This window comes from Myotis brandtii, unplaced genomic scaffold (genome assembly GCF_000412655.1).
Source record: "Myotis brandtii unplaced genomic scaffold, ASM41265v1 scaffold344, whole genome shotgun sequence".
NCBI classification, from domain to species: domain Eukaryota; kingdom Metazoa; phylum Chordata; class Mammalia; order Chiroptera; family Vespertilionidae; genus Myotis; species Myotis brandtii.
The window spans coordinates 8,311,133-8,331,435 of record NW_005363247.1 but is presented as its reverse complement, the minus strand read 5'-3'; the positions used below and the strand labels follow the sequence as shown (position 1 = coordinate 8,331,435).

General features: G+C 42.4%; 1 protein-coding gene across 2 annotated transcripts in view; it reads left to right on the top strand.

The window, feature by feature from the left end:
• LIX1 (limb and CNS expressed 1) overlaps window positions 1-20,303 on the top strand; it is a 48,431-nt gene that overhangs the window by 24,795 nt on the left and 3,333 nt on the right. For both annotated transcript variants that reach the window (XM_005871529.2, XM_005871528.2), the window contains 3 exons: window positions 10,232-10,372; window positions 12,506-12,601; window positions 19,653-19,730. In XM_005871529.2, the coding sequence (XP_005871591.1) occupies window positions 10,232-10,372; window positions 12,506-12,601; window positions 19,653-19,730 (315 nt within the window). The remainder of the gene's footprint in view (window positions 1-10,231; window positions 10,373-12,505; window positions 12,602-19,652; window positions 19,731-20,303) is intronic.

The following is a 20,303-nucleotide window of genomic DNA, read 5'->3' as shown; positions in this document are numbered from 1 at the left end:
AGTCCGCAGGCCGACGCTCTATCCACTGAGCCAAACCGGTTTTGGCAAGGCCTTTAATTCTTATGCCACTTAGTTTTCAAACCAAAGCCTTTGCCTATGAAGATACCTGGAAAAACTACTTTCAAAGGCTCATACTGGCTAAAAGAAGACTAGGGTGTTTCACTTTTACCTACCACAATAAGCATACTTCACCTATGTTATCAGATATAAAACACATATTTTATACTTTCAGGCATTGAAAGATTCTTCTCAAAGTCCAGGGAAGTAAAAGGATACTTAAATCACAATAAGCTAAGTTTATAAAATTAAGTTTTTCCCAGGAGAGAAGGACTAAGAGAAACTTTGATTAAATCATGGACTTGGCTTAATGGGATTGTAATGCTCTCTTTCTACCAATTATTAACTAAGGCCTCGTTCTAACATTCCATGCCCTAAGAAGTGAGTTAGTTTCTGCCATAAAATTGAGACTGTTACCCTTTACTAATGCTGTATTTCTATTTGAAATCAGCCATGACCTCTTTTGTCTCTGTCTTTAGAGTTGTTTATTTGACTCAGATGCACAGCATGCTACGCATTGTAACTTCACTTCTAAAGGAGGTGTTTCTTGGTAGAAATCTTCACAGGAAAGCATCCTACTTTGTAACTAATGAGACCCAAAGATAAGAAGATTAGCTGTAACCCCTTCCCATTTGAAAATCATATGTCAGCTAATGATCAAACAGCAACAATTTGCCCATGAAACTGCAAGTGCATATTACTTTAAGGAAACCTTATATTTATTCCCCAGCCCTTTATTTTATGTCTTTTCTTATCAAGCACAATGAATACAGGTGCTTGGTGTCCAAAGAGAATAGCGGAGTGTAGAGAAAGGAACACTTGGGAAAGGGCTTCTTGGTAAATAAAGGCTTGAGGCTCTCCATCCGCGTCTCCCAGCTCCTCGAGGCAAATTTTAGGAAGATGCTCACTGTGTCAGGACTTGCTGAATGAGGAAGAAAGGCTGCCTCCATCTTCCCCCAACCCCCCTCCACCCCTCTCCGTGCAATCAGAGCCAAGTCCCTTTACATCAAAGCAACTATAAAAATAAACCAAAACTCTGAGCCCGGATCAATTCATCTTGTCTTCACCTTAACTTGAAAAAAGAAAAGGAAAAAAAGAAAAAAGGGAAAAGAAAAAACCTCAAGGAGCAAAATACAACATGGTTTTGTAATAGTTACCAGGGCCCTTGGTCTAGGTATGTGTGTAGAATAGCATGTGTGGCAGAGGTAAATGAGGAGGAGGCCAGGTGGTTTATATTAGAAAAATAACATTCTGACCCGCCATGTGCATGAAACGTTTCTTTCAGTTGACAGGAACTGGTGAGTTTTCTCTGAAAATTGGACTCTCAGACCATTCCCCTCCCCCGTAGCTAGCAAAGAGCCCCCATTCCCTGCATACACAGAACTCCAAATTGTTCCCAACATGACCTATAGAGAAAGACACATGATATTAACTTGGGTGACCTCATTTCACCAGTTGCCCTTTTTTCACATCACCATCTGGAAGGGGGGAAATGTTAATATATCTACAATTAGATAAATTGGAGAATCAACCAAAGACCTTGTATGTATATATGCATAACCCATGGACACAGACAATAGGGGGGTGAAGGTCTGGGGTGGGGGGTGGGGGTCAGCTGGAGGGCTTCAATGGGGGAAAAAAGGGAACATATGTAATACTCTCAACAATAAAGAATTATTTTTTTTAAATATATATTTTATTGATTTTTTACAGAGAGGAAGGGAGAGAGATAGAGAGTTAGAAACATCGATGAGAGAGAAACATTGATCAGCTGCCTCCTGCACACCTCCTACTGGGGATGTGCCCACAACCAAGGTACATGCCCTTGACCGGAATCGAACCTGGGACCTTTCAGTCCGCAGGCCGACGCTCTATCCACTGAGCCAAACCGGTTTTGGCAAGGCCTTTAATTCTTATGCCACTTAGTTTTCAAACCAAAGCCTTTGCCTATGAAGATACCTGGAAAAACTACTTTCAAAGGCTCATACTGGCTAAAAGAAGACTAGGGTGTTTCACTTTTACCTACCACAATAAGCATACTTCACCTATGTTATCAGATATAAAACACATATTTTATACTTTCAGGCATTGAAAGATTCTTCTCAAAGTCCAGGGAAGTAAAAGGATACTTAAATCACAATAAGCTAAGTTTATAAAATTAAGTTTTTCCCAGGAGAGAAGGACTAAGAGAAACTTTTATTAAATCATGGACTTGGCTTAATGGGATTGTAATGCTCTCTTTCTACCAATTATTAACTAAGGCCTCGTTCTAACATTCCATGCCCTAAGAAGTGAGTTAGTTTCTGCCATAAAATTGAGACTGTTACCCTTTACTAATGCTGTATTTCTATTTGAAATCAGCCATGACCTCTTTTGTCTCTGTCTTTAGAGTTGTTTATTTGACTCAGATGCACAGCATGCTACGCATTGTAACTTCACTTCTAAAGGAGGTGTTTCTTGGTAGAAATCTTCACAGGAAAGCATCCTACTTTGTAACTAATGAGACCCAAAGATAAGAAGATTAGCTGTAACCCCTTCCCATAAAAAAATCATATGTCAGCTAATGATCAAACAGCAACAATTTGCCCATGAAACTGCAAGTGCATATTACTTTAAGGAAACCTTATTATTCCCCACAGGAACAAATGTAACCTGAACAATAAAGATTTAATTGCTGCAAACATTAACCACAAAAAAAAAAAAAAAAGAAAGAAAATCATATGTCAGCTAATGATCAAACAGCAACAATTTGCCCATGAAACTGCAAGTGCATATTACTTTAAGGAAACCTTATATTTATTCCCCAGCCCTTTATTTTATGTCTTTTCTTATCAAGCACAATGAATACAGGTGCTTGGTGTCCAAAGAGAATAGCGGAGTGTAGAGAAAGGAACACTTGGGAAAGGGCTTCTTGGTAAATAAAGGCTTGAGGCTCTCCATCCGCGTCTCCCAGCTCCTCGAGGCAAATTTTAGGAAGATGCTCACTGTGTCAGGACTTGCTGAATGAGGAAGAAAGGCTGCCTCCATCTTCCCCCAACCCCCCTCCACCCCTCTCCGTGCAATCAGAGCCAAGTCCCTTTACATCAAAGCAACTATAAAAATAAACCAAAACTCTGAGCCCGGATCAATTCATCTTGTCTTCACCTTAACTTGAAAAAAGAAAAGGAAAAAAAGAAAAAAGGGAAAAGAAAAAACCTCAAGGAGCAAAATACAACATGGTTTTGTAATAGTTACCAGGGCCCTTGGTCTAGGTATGTGTGTAGAATAGCATGTGTGGCAGAGGTAAATGAGGAGGAGGCCAGGTGGTTTATATTAGAAAAATAACATTCTGACCCGCCATGTGCATGAAACGTTTCTTTCAGTTGACAGGAACTGGTGAGTTTTCTCTGAAAATTGGACTCTCAGACCATTCCCCTCCCCCGTAGCTAGCAAAGAGCCCCCATTCCCTGCATACACAGAACTCCAAATTGTTCCCAACATGACCTATAGAGAAAGACACATGATATTAACTTGGGTGACCTCATTTCACCAGTTGCCCTTTTTTCACATCACCATCTGGAAGGGGGGAAATGTTAATATATCTACAATTAGATAAATTGGAGCACATGCAAATGTTCATGCTTAGACGAGGGCACACAAGGTCTTAAAGAACTGAAAGGGGGACAATTAGCAGCAGGGCCTGGTTTGTGGCATTCTTGGTGCTGATGGCTTGCTGTCAGGATGGAATGGAGGTGTTGGTGACACTGACCAGAGCTGGCAGGCCATACACACACACTCCACAAGTCAGGTCACTTGTTGAGACTTGGACTCTGAGTCACAAACCACCTGAATGACAGACACTACAGCCTAAAGGATTTGGGCAAGAATTCTCACCTCTCACAGAGTCAGTTTATTTGGTTTTGCCACCTGTAAAGTCCCAGCTCAGGAGATCCCCTTGGGTACCATGTGCTCTTGAGCTCAGTGAATGCCGCCTACATAACACTGACTTGCCCTGGAGTCCAGGGAGGACATCTTCAGCTTTGAGTTCCCACGTAGGGACAATCTGTCACACTTGCTATTACATGACTGTTCTTTTTCAAAAGCCTTGCTCTTCACAGACCATTTCTCAACTGCCTGGCTAGCCTTAGTAGGCACTAAGTAGAGTGTGACTACATGGTTTTATACGTTTTGGATCTGCAGACCTATTTTTTCTTGATGTCTTTAAAATACGAATAATCCTAAGAGGTCTGTCGTATGTTTAAAATGGAGAGATGTTACTTATATCAATGTCTTTTCACCTGCTTTCCTAAAGAAAGCACTACAGTTGGGATGTATGTACAGTAAACGCTTGGGGTCAGGAAACAGCTGCTCCATGCATGTATCCTACTGATTTTCTAATACAAAACGTGGGGAAAATTATTAATTAAATAAGGGCCACGAGGAAAGTAATTGCTCAGAGTATAAATTGTGTTGGTCTGGCTGTAAGGTTTTTCTATGAATAGTAACACACATCAATAATTTTAAAGTATTTAAGAAATAATTAACTATAAAACCAGTTTCTTATTATGCATTTCTATTCTTATGACATGTTCATGACTACCAAAATTGTATTTCAATTAACTTAAGAACTTTTGTGCATCCTAAAAAATTGACTAGCCACTATTCTATATGGGGGTGGCCTATGGTCCAATTAATCTTGGTTGATGGTTACTTTTTCATTGCATAGTGTGGGCACTTTGGAAAATTATCATGGAAGAAATAGAAACTACTGAGCAGAGAAAGAAAATTGAGACCTTAGTTAAGTCGGTAGTGTTTATATACTTCCTAAGGGCCTAAATTTAGAACTGTCATAAAGGATTTTTTTATTCAGCTTGAACACTGCTTTCCTTGAGATATTTCCTTGTGAGAAATTAGCATTTTTGATGTTAGCAGCAGTGGATTTACCATTATGGTACTGTGATTTATAATAAGAAATATATATTTGTTCTTCAGCCTGGTTTCTGGCACAGAGCTCCTAAAACCCTTTGTTATTCATAACAAAATCCCTTTCTACCACACCTGAGTTTGTGCCAATAAGGTGACTTTTGGAAAGCCCCTAAAGATGGGGACTGGCGGCTAGGGCAACCAACCTTGTGATTAGAGGGTTAGAACTTTCAGCTCCACCCTCTGACCTCCTAGGAGGGGAGAGGGGCTGAAGATTGACTTACTCACCAATGGCCAAAGATTTAATCAATCATGCCTACATTATGAAACCTCCATAAAAATCCTAAATGTGGGATTCGCAGAGTTTCTAGGTTGGTGTACATCTGGAGAGCTGGGAGGATTGTGCCTAGAGAGGGCATGGAAGCTCTGAGCCCCTTCCCACATACCTTGCCCTGTGTATGGTATCTCTTCCTCTGGGTATACCTTTCATAATAAATCAGTAATCTAGTAAGTAAGTTGTTTCCCTGAGTCTGTGAGCCATTCTAGCAAACGATGAAGGAGGGGGGTTATAAGAACCTCTCGTTTATAGCTGGTTGATCAGAAATGCAGGTGACAACCTGGACTTGCAGTTGGTGTCTGCAGTGGGGACAGTCTTATAGGACAGAGCCATTGGGACATATAACCTCTGTTTCCACATCTGCAAAATAAGAATAACAATAAACCCAACCTCATAGGATTGTAGTAATAACTAAATGTGACAATAAACATAAAGTGCCTAGCTCAGCAATGAGGATTACTATTATTGGGCTCTCCATCACAGTGGGCTTAGAGCAGCGGTTCTCAACCTGTGGGTCGTGACCCCTTTGGTGGTCGAATGACCCTTTCACAGGGGTCGCCTAAGACCATCCTGCATATCAGATATTTACATTACGATTCATAACAGTAGCAACATTACAGTTATGAAGTAGCAACGAAAATAATTTTATGGTTGGGTCACAACATGAGGAACTGTATTTAAAGGGCCAGAAGGTTGAGAACCACTGGCTTAGAGAATTCCTTATTACCTGACATGAGCAAAGCCTTTGTATTAGTCATCTACGGCTGGGTAACAAATTGCCTCAAAACTCAAGTTACCTCACACTGTTTCTGAGGAGCAGGAATCTGGAAGCTCTGGCTCAGGGTCTCCTGGAGGCTGCAGTCAAGCGGTCAGGGAGCTATAGTCACCTGAGCCTTGATGGGGCCTGGAGGATCCGTTTCCAGGGGCATGGGCTCCTTACCACGTGTGCCTTCCTGTAGGACTGCTCACAGCATGGAAGTGACTTCCCCAGAGCAAGTGCTCCAAGAGAGAGTAAGTGTCAAGACAGAAGCCACTGTGGCTTTTACAACTTAATATCAAAAGTGACATGCTGTACCTTCTGCCATATTCTACTGGTAGAGTACAGCATGAGAGGGGCTGCACGAGGGTATGAACACCAGGAGGCAGAGATCCCAGGGGGTGGGGGGGCTCTCTCAGAGGCTGGCTACCACTGCCTTACATAGTTTTCCTTAGCAATGCCACAGACGTGCTTTTTTTGCTTTAATTTTAGATTAGAGCCAGGAGGCTTTGAAATGATTACAGTGGTTTATAATCTACCAGCAAATGAAAGGCATCTGAGCATCAAGATAAATGTCTGAGTGGGGTCTGCTAGCCACTTGAAAAGCATGTGGTTCCACATGCCTAAGAAATCCACAGCTGACTTCAGTAAAATCCCGGCTATTAAATATTCCAGCTCTGCACTTTCACAAAGTGCGAAGGACAGAAGTTGTCTCTCTCTATTAACAAGTAAGAATGGTTAGCAGATAAGGCACGGTTTGCAAATCTGTATTTATGATTGGAGTCTGGCTGAAAAACAGAATAAACCATACGATCTGGGAAGTCTAATTCTAGCAGGAAGTTGCTTTGAAATAACCCCATGCTTCGCTCACTCTCCAACTGATGTCTTTGATGACCGGTTTGGACACGTCAATAAAATGTTCTGTCACTTACTATATGTTATTTTCTTGCAGCTCTTCCCACTGTTTGATGGTAACGCTAACCGTGCCTGTTCTCTCAGCAGAATCCACACTCTGATTCCGATTTGCCAAGCAGATTGCTTTTGGCTAAATGTCCTGCCCACACACAGGTCCTTCAGGTTCGAGAGGCCCCATTAAAAGATCCCTAAAGAAAATATGCGGCCTTGACTGACTTGGATTTGTAGCTCCAGCTCCAAAACTTAGAAGAAAGCGGCTGGTTAACATTATAAACATTTTGAAGTACTTGTCTTTCAGAAATGCAAAGAACCATTGTAAGAAAAGCCTTTGATGGCTCAGAACGTATTGTATGTGCTTATTATTAATTGGTACACTTTCTCCCCCATTTCAACTGAAGATTCTGTACATTGCAACAATGAAATAAGTAAAGACATGTGTCCACTTTAAAACCTTGCTATTGGTGCGGTCTCCTAGACCTAGTCCTTTCCCGTGCTTTCTGGGTAAAGGCTCCTTCCTTCCCTCAGCCCCGCAGCACTTTGATCTCAGAAGCAGTGCCATTTGGTTGAACTAGTAAGTATATGTGGTGCCTTTGATCTGGTACTTAGCGGGGCTTATTTAAAATAGATAGCTTCTTTCATCTAAATAGTGTTTACTGGGTCTCTCTCTGTGAAGGACGGTTTCAATTGCTATTATTTAGATAGTTCTATAAAGTTTCTTAAGAGTGCACAGGTCTGAATCTAAGTTCTGAAACCCCAACGGCAATATTATAGATTTTGGAAAGCAAATTCCTATTAAAATGAGCTGCTCCTATAGATGTCAGGTACTATTTGCAGAAACTTTCTCTGCTTTTTAATGAGGAACTGATTTTCCAAAGAATAATAAACATATCCTATACTCAGACAAAAAAAATGGTAATCTCAAACTGTCTGAACTTAATGTCCAATTGTCCCTCTGAAATTTATGTATTAATATATTTTTACATTACTGGATTATGCATAGTACACAGGGTATCTTTAAAAGGGACTTTTTAAAAATAGTAAATATGTATCTTTAATTCTCCTCTTTAAGAGGATTTCTTGAGCATTTTATTAGGTGCATTAGTGATTTGTGTTTAGATTTCCTAGGCAGCATTTAGTTATTCATTCAATAAACTGTGTTGTAGATCCAGAGACTTAAAGATGACTAAGCCACAGACTCTGCCCTTAGGTTGCTCGCAGCCTGAAGTCTGGGGGCAGGTACTAGCAGACAATTATGTAACAGTGTGTGAGTGCCTCTCATGGACAGCGGTCCTCCCAGCCCGCCTTCGGAGTGATCAGGGAAGACTTCCTAAAAGAGGTGGCACCCATGCTTTAGTGAGATACTTGCTGACTCAGAACTCAACGTCCCATAAATTCCCAGTCAAGTCCATAATGCAAAGCCATGCCTCACGATTTAATACAGGTGGCCTACACCTTGGGAGAGGTCTAAACCTTGAATGGCTTTGCTTACTGCCTCAAGCTACTCCAAAGTCTTCTTTGGAGAAAAACCCAAGCTGCTTTTCACATACATTTTAGACCTTCAGCTTACTAGTAATTCTTTATTTAGAGGTGATATTGGAAATCTCTTTGTGTTGTTTTTAATTGTTCTTTTTTGTTAGGGTCCTGACACATTAGGAGGAAATCAGAGGGGCCAGGGCCTGACCTCAGGAGGCTTATCTGGATTTGTGGAGTTGGGGAGGAGAGCCTGGGCCTTTAGATGACACACTATTGTGAGTTGGGAGTGTTCCTGGGTCAGTGCAGGGATGGTCAATGTGCTGCAAGCAAACCACAGGGGCTTGACCTTTTCCCGGTGGTGCTACCAAGCCACTGAGGCTGTGAAACTGCAACATGAAGTGGGATCTTTGCTACTTTCTCTGTTCTTTCACATCAGTCACCGAGCACTACTGATTCTGAGAATCATGCATTGTAGGTATCAGGAGCCTTAAAATCAAAGAGGCTACCGTCCCCATTTATTCAGTTAGGAAATAAGCCCCAAAGTTCTGGCATCCCAGTCTCACCGTCACTGAGTGGCAGAGCCAGAGGTGCATGGCCACCCTGTTGACCAGGACCTGGGCCTGGGCTTCTCTTTCTGGCTTGTTTTCCTCTAAGAGTCTTGGCATAGAGTCTAGGACCCTGGACAGTTCACAGGAACTGTGGGAGAGAGGCCATCACACTCTGGGGGCCTCCAACAGGGGTGGGCTCGGGGGACAGTGCAGTTCCCATAGGACTTCATCCCTCTCTCTGGACTCCCAGGGTCCACGCCGAGCCAGAACTGGAATAAGAGTTGTAGTTGGTAAGGAAAGAGACAGAACAGGAAAGAATCAGGATGTACTGAGCAGACTTGTGTGAGCCACAGGGAAGCCAGGCTGGGAAGAAGGAGAGCAATATTACATTTGGGAGAAATGAATATTTTTTTTAATGAGTTACTAATCATGGGCTGCCTACGGCCCCTAACTTCAGGAAGGCCAAATGTTGACGCAAACTGTGTGGACAGAAACCAAGGTGGAAAAGGTGGCCCTCAAGAAAATCAAGGAACTGTTATTAGAGGGAAGGTGGGAAGATAAATGCTGGAAAAGCAAAAACAATAGATTTCGACAGCAGCCCCTTTGTCCTAACCTGGAGGTAAAAAGTATAAGACTGGAATGTGCTCATAGAGTGTTTCCATGTGTAAGGTAGACTCACTACTTTACCTATATTAACTAATTGAGGCTATCCTCAAACCTATTCCATAGGGACTACTATTATTCCCATTGACAGATGGCAGAACTTGAGTCACCGAGAGGCTAATTTGCCCAGGGTCTTTCAGCTAGCAAGTGCCTGAAGCCAAGCAACCTGACCCCAGAACGTCTGTCCTTAATTACTTCCCGGTTTCCTTACATTTTTTTCTCAAAAATAAAGATTTGAGGAAGGCCCTGATAATGAATATAACTACCTGGCACATAGAAGTAGCCATTATGACTTTTGTGATTATTTATTAACAGTATGTAAAGCCTCTGGTGCATAGTAGCCATTCAATGACTATGAAATAAGACCAAAAACAGAATTTGAAGGCCAACCAAGACATTTGCATGGAATCTAGGGCTCAGAGAAAATCTGTATGATCTTCAGGGGATTAGCAATGGGTGTGAAAGAAGAGGTACAGACAGTAAATATATGAACAGATATGTCTAGAGACCCACTGAGGTAGGGACAAAATGGTGAAATGCTGAATCCTTTAATGACTCCCCTTCTCCTTCCTTCTCAAGTGCTGCTTAAGTAGAGCCGAGGCCAGGCGGGATGCAGCTAAGGTGGCCCTAATCAACTCCCTGTTCAATGAGCTGCCCTCTCGAAGGATCACCAAGGAATTCATTATGGAGAGCGTGCAGGAAGCAGTTGCCTCCACCAGCGTGAGTACCCCAGGGAAGGGAGGAGCTGGCTGCTCTTAGAATACTGAGGCCTTTGAATCATGGGAGATGCTAAAGTGAGCACATTTTTAAAGAATTGGGCAGATTTAGTTTTTATCCATTAAATCATTAATTTTCAGCAAAAAGAACCCTTGGATTGGAAATCACAAAATTGGAACTGGCTATTCTTCATCTCAGTAATATTCTTTAACCTTCCTGAACCACAATTAATCAAGCCTTAAATCAAGGCAGATCATTTGATCCACCTTGATTTCTTTATTTGAATGTTTGCTGTTTGAGAAGCATTGATTTGTTTGAGAGCCTGAGACCACACGCAATTAAATACTGCTTTACTCTAGAGATAAACTAGCTCATTTCCCCCGAAACTTAACTAATCTTACAAATGATGTGAAGTTCTTAAAAGTGCCAACCCCCGACTTAACTAATCTTACAAATGATGTGAAGTTCTTAAAAATGCCAACCCCCCAACCCCCATGACTGCTTAGATATGGGGAAAGCTGTATGCCCAATATTTGTTAACTATTAGAATTGTCATGCTTAATCAATTACTTCTTTCAGAGGGCTTTGAAAATGTTTGTAATGGACATAACTAAATACAAAGTGCTTATGAGCAAAACACTTTGTCTTAGAAATTTAGATAGGATGTTTTCTCCGCGATCCAGGTGTAGGCGAGTTACCCCATGAATTATGTGGAGCCCCTGATCCTTGATACCTCCAAACCATAAGCCATGGAGGAAGCCTTGGGTCCCCGCTGTGGTAGTTGTCTCCCTGTATGTCCTCCAAGGGCAGGAAGTTGGCATTGCCAAAGGGGCTAGTCAACTCCTGGCTTGTCTTTAGCATGAATAAATCTGACCTGAGATTTTCATTCTCTGATTCCCTCAATCCGACTGTAAAGGGTCGGTCTTTCTGGAGAAGCTGTTGACAATGAAGGAGACATTATCACACCAGCAGTTACCTTTTTTCTCCTTTTCTTTCCCCTCATAAATGCTCTTATCACACAGAGGAGAGGGAAGGAGGGGCAGAGAGTGGCTGACCAGGCTTGAGACCTCAGGAGCTCTGTTCCATATCTGCTCTGAGGATGAAAGGAAGCCTTTGTTTCGCTGCCCTGCACATTTCAAGTGCCTTTGAGGAAGAGAAGTTAGAAAAATGATGCCTGATTTCTATGTGTGGAATTTACTCAGGAGCAGGGAGGGGCCCTCAGTGTAAATGTAATTTATCATTTTTTCATGGAAATTTCTAAGGAAAGAAAATATATAAGATTTGCAGGCTTCTGGATGGATTTCCTCTGGGATATTTAAAAAGCCAACATAAATATTTCAGCAGCAGTGTTAATGTTATTGCATTCAAAAGCTATAAATTTGCTGCTATCTGATGTTGGCAGTCATATGTTCAGCCTCACAAAGTCATTGCCCACCTTCTCAGGAATCCAAGACCAGGGGATATTGAAGGGCAGGCCCCAGACCTTATGTTAGCTTTTTTATTGCCACTCCCCCTAACCAAATTGAAGGAGAATTCCATTTCTACACATCACCCACCCACCTTGATTGCTGAAGATTAAGTGATCCGGAAGTAAAAAAATATAAACCAAGATCCATGTTTCCAGGCTGAACACCAGCATATTATGAAAAGCTCCCATTAAGAATCATGGCAGTAAAATATGAATGGTCCATACAACTGAAGAATTCTTTCCCTGTCAGTTACATAATCTTGCCTGGTTATCATTGGAACCAGAACAAGGTCATCATTTCAAGATTCCAATAACACCTGCAGGCAGCCTAAGTGGGCAACCACTAGAACATTAACGCCACTATCAACAAAACCCTGTGCGAGGGCACAGGAATTTCTGCTTTGGGATAATTATTCTTTTAGTGAGGATATAATCAGCCAACAATTTAATGGAATGCCAGATTCAAATTGATTACAAAATCCTCTTTCCTCTGAATCTTGGAGAGATTAAGGATTTTATGCCAAATCAACTGGAGACTTGGTTGTGGAATACACACCTGCAATGTTAGGCCAATAGAAGGTACTGTAGGGCCACGGTATTAATTTGTGATCACCCAAAGAAGAGGAGGGAACGTCCATAACAGTTCCCTTTTCTGCTTCCTTCCCAAGGGCACCTTGGACGACGCTGACGACCCCAGCACCAGCATCGGCGCCTATCACTACATGCTGGAGTCCAATATGGGGAAGACCATGCTGGAATTTCAGGTGCCTGACTTCCTGCCACTTGTTTATTTTGCTACACAATCTAAAAGCCTGGGAGAATGCCACTCTTATCATGAACATCCTCTGTCTCCCAGATCTACTTCTGGTTCTGAGCCCAGGCTTTGGAGGGGGCTGGTCCCTTTCAGCCTGGCTGGTCTTCTCACCTCTGAATCTGCTTCCTCATTTGCATATAAATCAGGGAACATAATAGTAGTGGCATTTCCTCACAGTACCATTATGAGGATCCAATAGGACTATATAGAAAGAGTCCAGAACAGTTCCTGGCATATTGTAAATGATCAATGAAGTTTAACAACCTTTATTATATAACTTTCTGAAGAAGGACTGCTTTATGTCGGAGGCTACTGGGTAGATTCTCTTGACAATTTTATATAAACTAAAGGTTTCAGATGAGGACAGGGTCACTTCCCTGCATGAACATTTCAGGGTCCTTGCTGTAGAATAAAAAGGTGGGACCATAAAGGGTACTTCCCTTACCCCCAGCAACAATCTAAAGTCAAACAAAAAAATAATAAAGGGAGGATCATAACACAGGAGAGAGAACACAAACTTTTGAAGACTTGTATGTGAAGCTGGCTCTACCACTTTCCACCTGTGAACTGAACTAGCATGAGGTTCAGCTTCCCATGTATAAAATAAGAATTACAGTGCCCATTGTATAGGATCTTTGTGGGACTTACATATATGACATTTATAAAGTGTCTAGCACAGTGATTTTCTCAAAGAACCCCATTTTTAAAAGTTTCTCCCCTATCAACCCCGACAAAAAAATATTGCATTTCTTTTGTTATAGAATGAATGTTGCCTGCCACAGTACTTAGTAGCTTGTATATGATTTAGTATCTATTTTCAGAAAATCAAGAATAATTTTTTTTTTCATTTTAAACGAATATTTATTGACCCAATATTAAATGGGACATGTTTAAGGAATGTATCCCCTCTGTCTGTGGACAGTTACCTACACTGTACCGCTGGGTACATCCTATGGCTCACTAGTCTTTTACAATTATTCACACTATAATAGAATAGCAGGCTTGTGCAGAAGCTCAGAATCTTCTTAGACAGTTGTGGTTAGCAGAGCAAAGATCACAGCCAATGGAGAATCTGCCTCGTTTTAAACAAGCGCTGAGATGATGACCTCATCGCTTTCCGTGGAGGTGCTGGGCTCCTCTGGCACTCTAGTCATGGGCTCTTCCAAATAATCACCAGTGACACGCACTGTGGCCTCCTCAGTGGCTTTTTCCACAGAGCTGGAGGTGTTTGATTCCACACCGTAGACAATTCCCAAACTTGTGTATTCTCTAAGTAATCCTCAGTGGTCCACTCTGTACCATCAGGACATTGGCGACTCTGGGTCAGTGGTTGGTGTTAGTTCAGCCTGTAATTCTGAGTCACTGGAAATGTCTGTGTCTAAGTCAACATCTAGGTGTGGGCGTATTGAGGGAAGAAGCAGACAGAGAGGATGAGGGCTTCTTGATCATGGTGTGGGCTGGGAGCGGCAGGGAGTGCAGGAGGCTGGGGAAGGTGAGGAGGCAGGTGGCACGCCCTCAGTGCCAAGAATGATTTTTGAATGCCATTGTGTTAGTCTGCCAAAGATAGGAGGCAAGATTTTCTTTTTTATTTCTTAAAATTTCATCCAACTACTATGAAAGGCTATACTAACCACCTTTCAGTAATACTTTAATTGCCTTGGTGTAGGCTGTGTTTTCTTGTGTGGTCTATGTTGTAAGAGATTTAAATATGTGAAATAATTTTAATCCTGCTGGAAATGCTTCATAAATTCACAGAGGGGAGGTTGGGGACAGGGTGGGGTACAGAGGAAGGAAGAAGATGTGAGGACAGGAAAAATCCAAAATCCCCCTCCCCAGTAGGGATGCTGGCAACCCAGGAGGAGGGCCTGGAGCACAGACATCCCTTTCTTCCCCACCAGCTCTATTGCCTGCGGGGCCTGCACGTTCCTTGGTGGCCGGGCTTAAATGCATCAGCTTGTTTTTGCACATGATGGGAGTTGACCACAGTCGACCCAGCAGTCAGTACCCCTGGTGGGTAATAGATGTGTGCTTACCCATAGATGACTACACCGTATGAAAACAAGGCTGGTGTCTCCTGACTGCCCGCAGGCTTTCCAGGGGCGCTGTCAAGGAGGCAGGGCGCAGAGAAAACCTGATAGGCTTCTGCTTACCTTCACTTGGGAGGGAAGCCTGGATGCCTGTTTTGAGGTAGCCTTGCCTTAGAGAAAACTGCCTGATGTTTGGGGGGAGGGATGGTGACAGCACTAGCCACTGGGTCTTGTCAAGGTCAGGTTCGAGGCCGACTTTGACTGACGCTGGTTAATATATTTATTCTGCAGACTAATGCAATCCAAGGACGCGTTGTTTATTTACATCTTTGTTAAATTCTCCAGGTTGCTTTTTAAAACCTCATCTCATAAACAAATTTCCTTTTAAATCCATTCTCTTGGGTGGGGAGATGGTGCCCACCTGTTTTTCAAGTTCTCCATTTATAGTGTTTGTTTTTCTTATTTCTGATGAATCACAGAACCAAGCCAGTCCCCCAGACATAGTTCCAGAGAGAAACAGTGTGCATTTCCCCACCTCCCCACATAGCAGCTGAAGGGCCAGTGTTTCTACCAGGAGGCAATACCAGGAAGCACTGTGAGGACAGAGCCCAGTTGTAGTGGTTAAAATGGAATGAATGACAAAGTGAACCAAGAAAGCTGTAAATTTTCCCTGAAGAGAAAAAAACACACACAAGGCTTGATTTTTTTTCCACTTTATTTTAATTTTACTTTGCTGATCAGGACTAGCTACATAATTTATGGGGCCCATGGAAAAATGAAAATGCAGGGCCTTTTGTTAAAAAAAACTACTAAGATACTTATAAATTATTAAAGGCAGTGGATCACTACTCCAAGCTCGAGATCCTAGGTGACTGCACAGATCGCAAGCTCACAAAGCTGGCCTTGACCTTGAGACAAACCCATGAGAAGTGTCCAGACCGGGTGAGAAGAGTTAGGCACTCATTTCAGGCACAAAATTTAAAGGAGTGTCGAAAACCTCAGTAATGCCCTGACTGGTTTGGCTCAGTGGATAGAGCATCGGCCTGTGGACTGAAGGGTCCCAGGTTCGATTCCAGTCAAGGGCATATACCTTGGTTGTGGGCACATCCCCAGTACGGGGTGTGCAGGAAGCAGCTGAATCAATGTTTCTCTCTCATTGATGTTTCTAAGTCTATCCCTCTCCTTCTCCCTTCCTCTCTATAAAAAAATCAATAAAATAATATTTTTTAAAAAACACCTCAGTAATCAAGATGAGTAGTAGTATAACACAATATTGTATAAAGTCAAAACATACAAACATTCATGACAAAATGTCAAAATTTTAAATAATGACAGAATTTTAAATAAAGACCCTGAACTTGCATGACTCACCTTAAGCTTGCTTCACTCACCCAACCCTAGTCCCAACCCAACCTGTAGGCCAGCTGCTTGTTTATCTCTCAAGATGCCCAGAATCCCCAGGTTTCTAGTTCAGTCCACAGAACAGTTAGCCCCGCAGGAAACTCCTGTGAGGAACAGGACATAGAGCTCATGGAACAGGCTTCCTTTAAAGAGACAGGACTTCGACAGGTAGGAAACAGGTCTGGAAGACCAGGCAGCAAGGAATCCTGGTGAAACGAGGGAGCGGCCCTCTCCTGGCCAGTCTGCAGTCATGCCAGGATTTCCGATGGAATGAATCAATGGGAGGCACACAAAGATTTCCTGGGTTGAGCCCAGGGCTCATGCAGCTTCAGGAAGATCTGAAGAGAATGAATTTGGTCTTATGAGGGGAAATAAAGAATTGGGACAGAAAGAATGTGGAACTTTCCACATAATGATAGCAAGATTAGTATGTCTATGAGGAGGGCAAGAATTAGATGGGAGCATAATGGAAGAAGGCAGAAGGAAGGTCATTTTCCCTGAAGGATTTTAGAAACAATAGCAACACTGAGGAAGAGGGGCTTGTGTTACTTGAAGAGGAAAAAAAATGCTTGGTGATGGATCAGAAATTTAGATAAACAGAGCGGGTAAGGAGGGTGACCCTCGTCCTGCAGGCAAAAAACAGTTCAAGTCTCTGGGGGTTTTTGAGAGATGTGGGTTGCCAAGGTATGTAAGAAAGGTCTCTGGTTCTGTTTGCAGCAGAATTTGTGGGTTCTAAAGTCTTAGGGGGATTGCCATATGGAATGATGGGAATTTATCGGGAAAGGGGCTTTGTGTAAGATAAGAGTGAGGGCCTTGTAGGCCTTGGAGGAAGCTGTGTTATCAGGCAGCAGTTGTCAGAACATGGAATAGCCTGTTAGCAATAGGCTATTTCTCAAACTGTGCTACAAGGGCGTAAGGACAATGCCAGCAGGGCTATTGAAGCCACAGAATAAACTCAGTATATCTTCTGGGTTGTCAACTTTACATGAAGACGGGGGGTGGGGAACGCAGGTGGAGGAGTGGAAGTGGTATTTATTTTCTTCAAAAAAATAAATAAATAAACATTTACCTGGCCGGGTAGCTTTGGTTAAAGCATCCTCCCAATACGCCACGGTTGTGGGTATCCCCAGTCAGGACACATACAAGAATCAACCAATGAGTGCATAAGTAAGTGAACAACAAATAGATGTTGTGAGCGAGGTTAGGCAACACTTGGTTGTGGTTATAGAACAAACCACTCTCACTTTCCAAATTAGCAGAGTGATGTGACGGAGTGAAAGTCTGGAGTGGGGCAGGGAGAAGTGGCGGCGAGCAGGCATGAGAGGGGCAGCCTCCCTGGCACTGGACCCAGGGCCCTGGGCAGGCGGCAGGCTTTCTGTTTGGGGCAGGAGTAATTCTGCTGGTTTGCACGTTGGATTTTAATGAATAAAAACAGATAGTTTTGCTTTTACTGAAGTCTCTGGGGGTGCTTACTGTGTAGAAGAACAAAATCCCAAACTGGATCCCAAACTGAAAAGAAGAAACACATTACATTCTAATGGCAATTTTCAACATGATAATAGTGCTATTTGCTCTTCTGCTTACCTTATAGCTTTAAATTTTACCTAATAATCCTAAGATGTCTGAAATTTCAGAATGACTTTGGGCCTCCTGGTTTTCATAATGAAAACTTTTTTATTATGAGGTAAAGACAGTGAAAGTCAGCTTTTTGAATGGGCAGTTGGACATCTGTCTACATGTAAGGTTTTCATAACTGGTTTTCATGACCAGGAAGTTCCTTAATTGTGTTATTTTCTGATCATTATAAGGTTGTGGTTTGTGGTATTAATCCAAAATAAATGTGTCTCTGACCAAAAAGGAAAGAAAAGAAAAGGAAAGGAAAGAAAAGAAAAGCAGATAACTTCAGTGGAAGACTGCCAGTTCTAATCACATTAGAGAATTAAAATCATCAGCACGTTTATTCCCTTTAGCTTGCCCTTGATACCGAGCAGAGCAAGGATGAAGCTCATAGAAAGTGTAATGCTGTGCTCAGCACTGGCCATTGGAAACTGTGGGTATAATTTTTTAAATCTTTATTGCTTCCACCCCAGGCCCTCACCATGGTGGGTGTATTTTAATGTCAGTTCTACTGTATTGTTCATATTTTAAGGAATTTTCTTGACTGAATTTATAAATGTTGGAATATTTTTACAGTATTTATAGTTTGCCTATTATATGTTTTATATTTACTTTTTAGTCCTGATTTTTTTAATTTAATTTTTTCTCTAATATGTAATGTTGTCACATGATTCAAAACTCAAAAGGTGCAAAAAAATGTCAGAGGAAGTTCTCCCTCCCACTCCTGTCCCAAGGCATCCCTGCTCTCTCCCAAGGGGCAACTAATGTTACCCAATTCTTTTGTATCTTGTCAGAACTCTTCTAGGCACTTACAAGCAAATATTTACCGAGATCTCCTATTCCGTTTTTATCAACTAGTAGCACACAGTATACAGGATGTGCACTTTGCTTTTATTTTATTTGTTTTGTTTTGTTTTGTTTTAACAATACATCACAGAGATTCTTTACATTAGAACCTAGAGAGCCTTCCCATCCTTTCTTTATGACTGCACCATATTCAGTGGTGTGAATGTATTGTTGGGGAGGAAAAGTAATTTTCCCAGAACACTTCTGAGTTCTTAGCTAAGACTCCTGTAATAAAAGACAGATTAAGAAGAGGAAAAACACGTTTATTGACATGTATGCCCTGTGTATACATGAGAAAGACCCAGGGAAAAATGAGTACCTCCTGAGGTGGTATAGAATTCAGGATTAAATACCATCATAATAGGGAAAGAGGAAGGGGATGTAGGTGTTTTAGGGAAAGTAGGTAACTTTAAAGAAAGATAAATGGGTACTTAGAAGAATAAATGTGACAAAGCCTGTGTGGGTGTGGTGTGGATGTCCAGTTTCCTCTTCTGTGATGAGTCTGCCTTCCCAGGTTAGTGAAACTCCCTGGGGGGTGGGGGGGGATTTATGACAACCAGGTGCCTTTTGGAGGATGTGTCTTAGACAGATAAGAGGAGCTCAGAGAGACTTTCTCTCTACATTTGCTGTTTTCCAAGTGCCTTCAGCTCAAAATAATCAATATATCAAAGTGGCATATTCTGTGGTGTCATGTTCTAAATTCATATTTTGGGTGGCATATTCTGCTGCCCTTCAATACTTTATTAAGCCATTCATTTAAAAACGAACATTTGAGGTATTTCCAGTTCTCAGGCAATTTCAAAAATTATGATGCCTATAAATTATTCTCAGATTCACTGGTCTATTCAGATAATTTTTAATGTTGAAAGATATTTATAAATTATTAAGCCATTTTGTTGTGCAAATATGGATATAGCAGGGGAGGGAAGGAAGAAGGCTCCAGAAGCCTAGGATTCTGGTGTTTGAAAGTCTCAAAGTGTCCTGACAATCTTGTGTGTCCTATTTCCCTGACATAGTTGGGGGTCAGAGTCATGCCCTGCTCAGCTCTCACTGAGGCACTTTTTTCACATTTCTGCTTTGAGACTAATGACAGGTGTTTGGGTTTTGTAGGAGCTGATGACCATTTTCCAACTACTACACTGGAATGGGAGCCTAAAAGCCCTTCGCGAAACAAAGTGTTCCCGACAGGTGAGGTTTTACCATCCAGAATGGCCTTGTGTTGAACAGACAGATCAGATGGCCATGATGTCTCAATGAGGTTTCCTTTCTTTGGACTTTTTCCTGTTAAATTTGGTACTTTGTTTATTGAGTAAGAGCAGAGGACACATGAATAAATATACATAACTATTCTATATAATAAAAGGGTGATATGCAAATTGACCATCACTCCAACACGCAAGATGGCCATCCCCATGTGGACGCAAGATGGCCGGCAGGGGAGGGCAGTTGGGAGGGACCAGGCCTGCAGGGGAAGGCAGTTGGGGGCGACCAGGCCTGCAGGGGAGGACAGTTAGGGTTGACCAGGTTGGCAGGGGAGGGCAGTTAGGGGCAATTGGGCTGGCAGGGGAGCAGTTAGGCATCAGTCAGGCTGGCAGGGGAGTGGTTAGGGGGTGATCAGGCTGGCAGGTGGGCGAGCGGTTGGGAGCCATCAGTCCTGGATTGTGAGAGGGATGTTAGGCCTAAACGGGCAGTCTGACATCCAAGGGGTCCCCCCAGATTGGAGAGGGTGCAGGATGGGCTGGGGCCCCCCCCCCCCCCCCC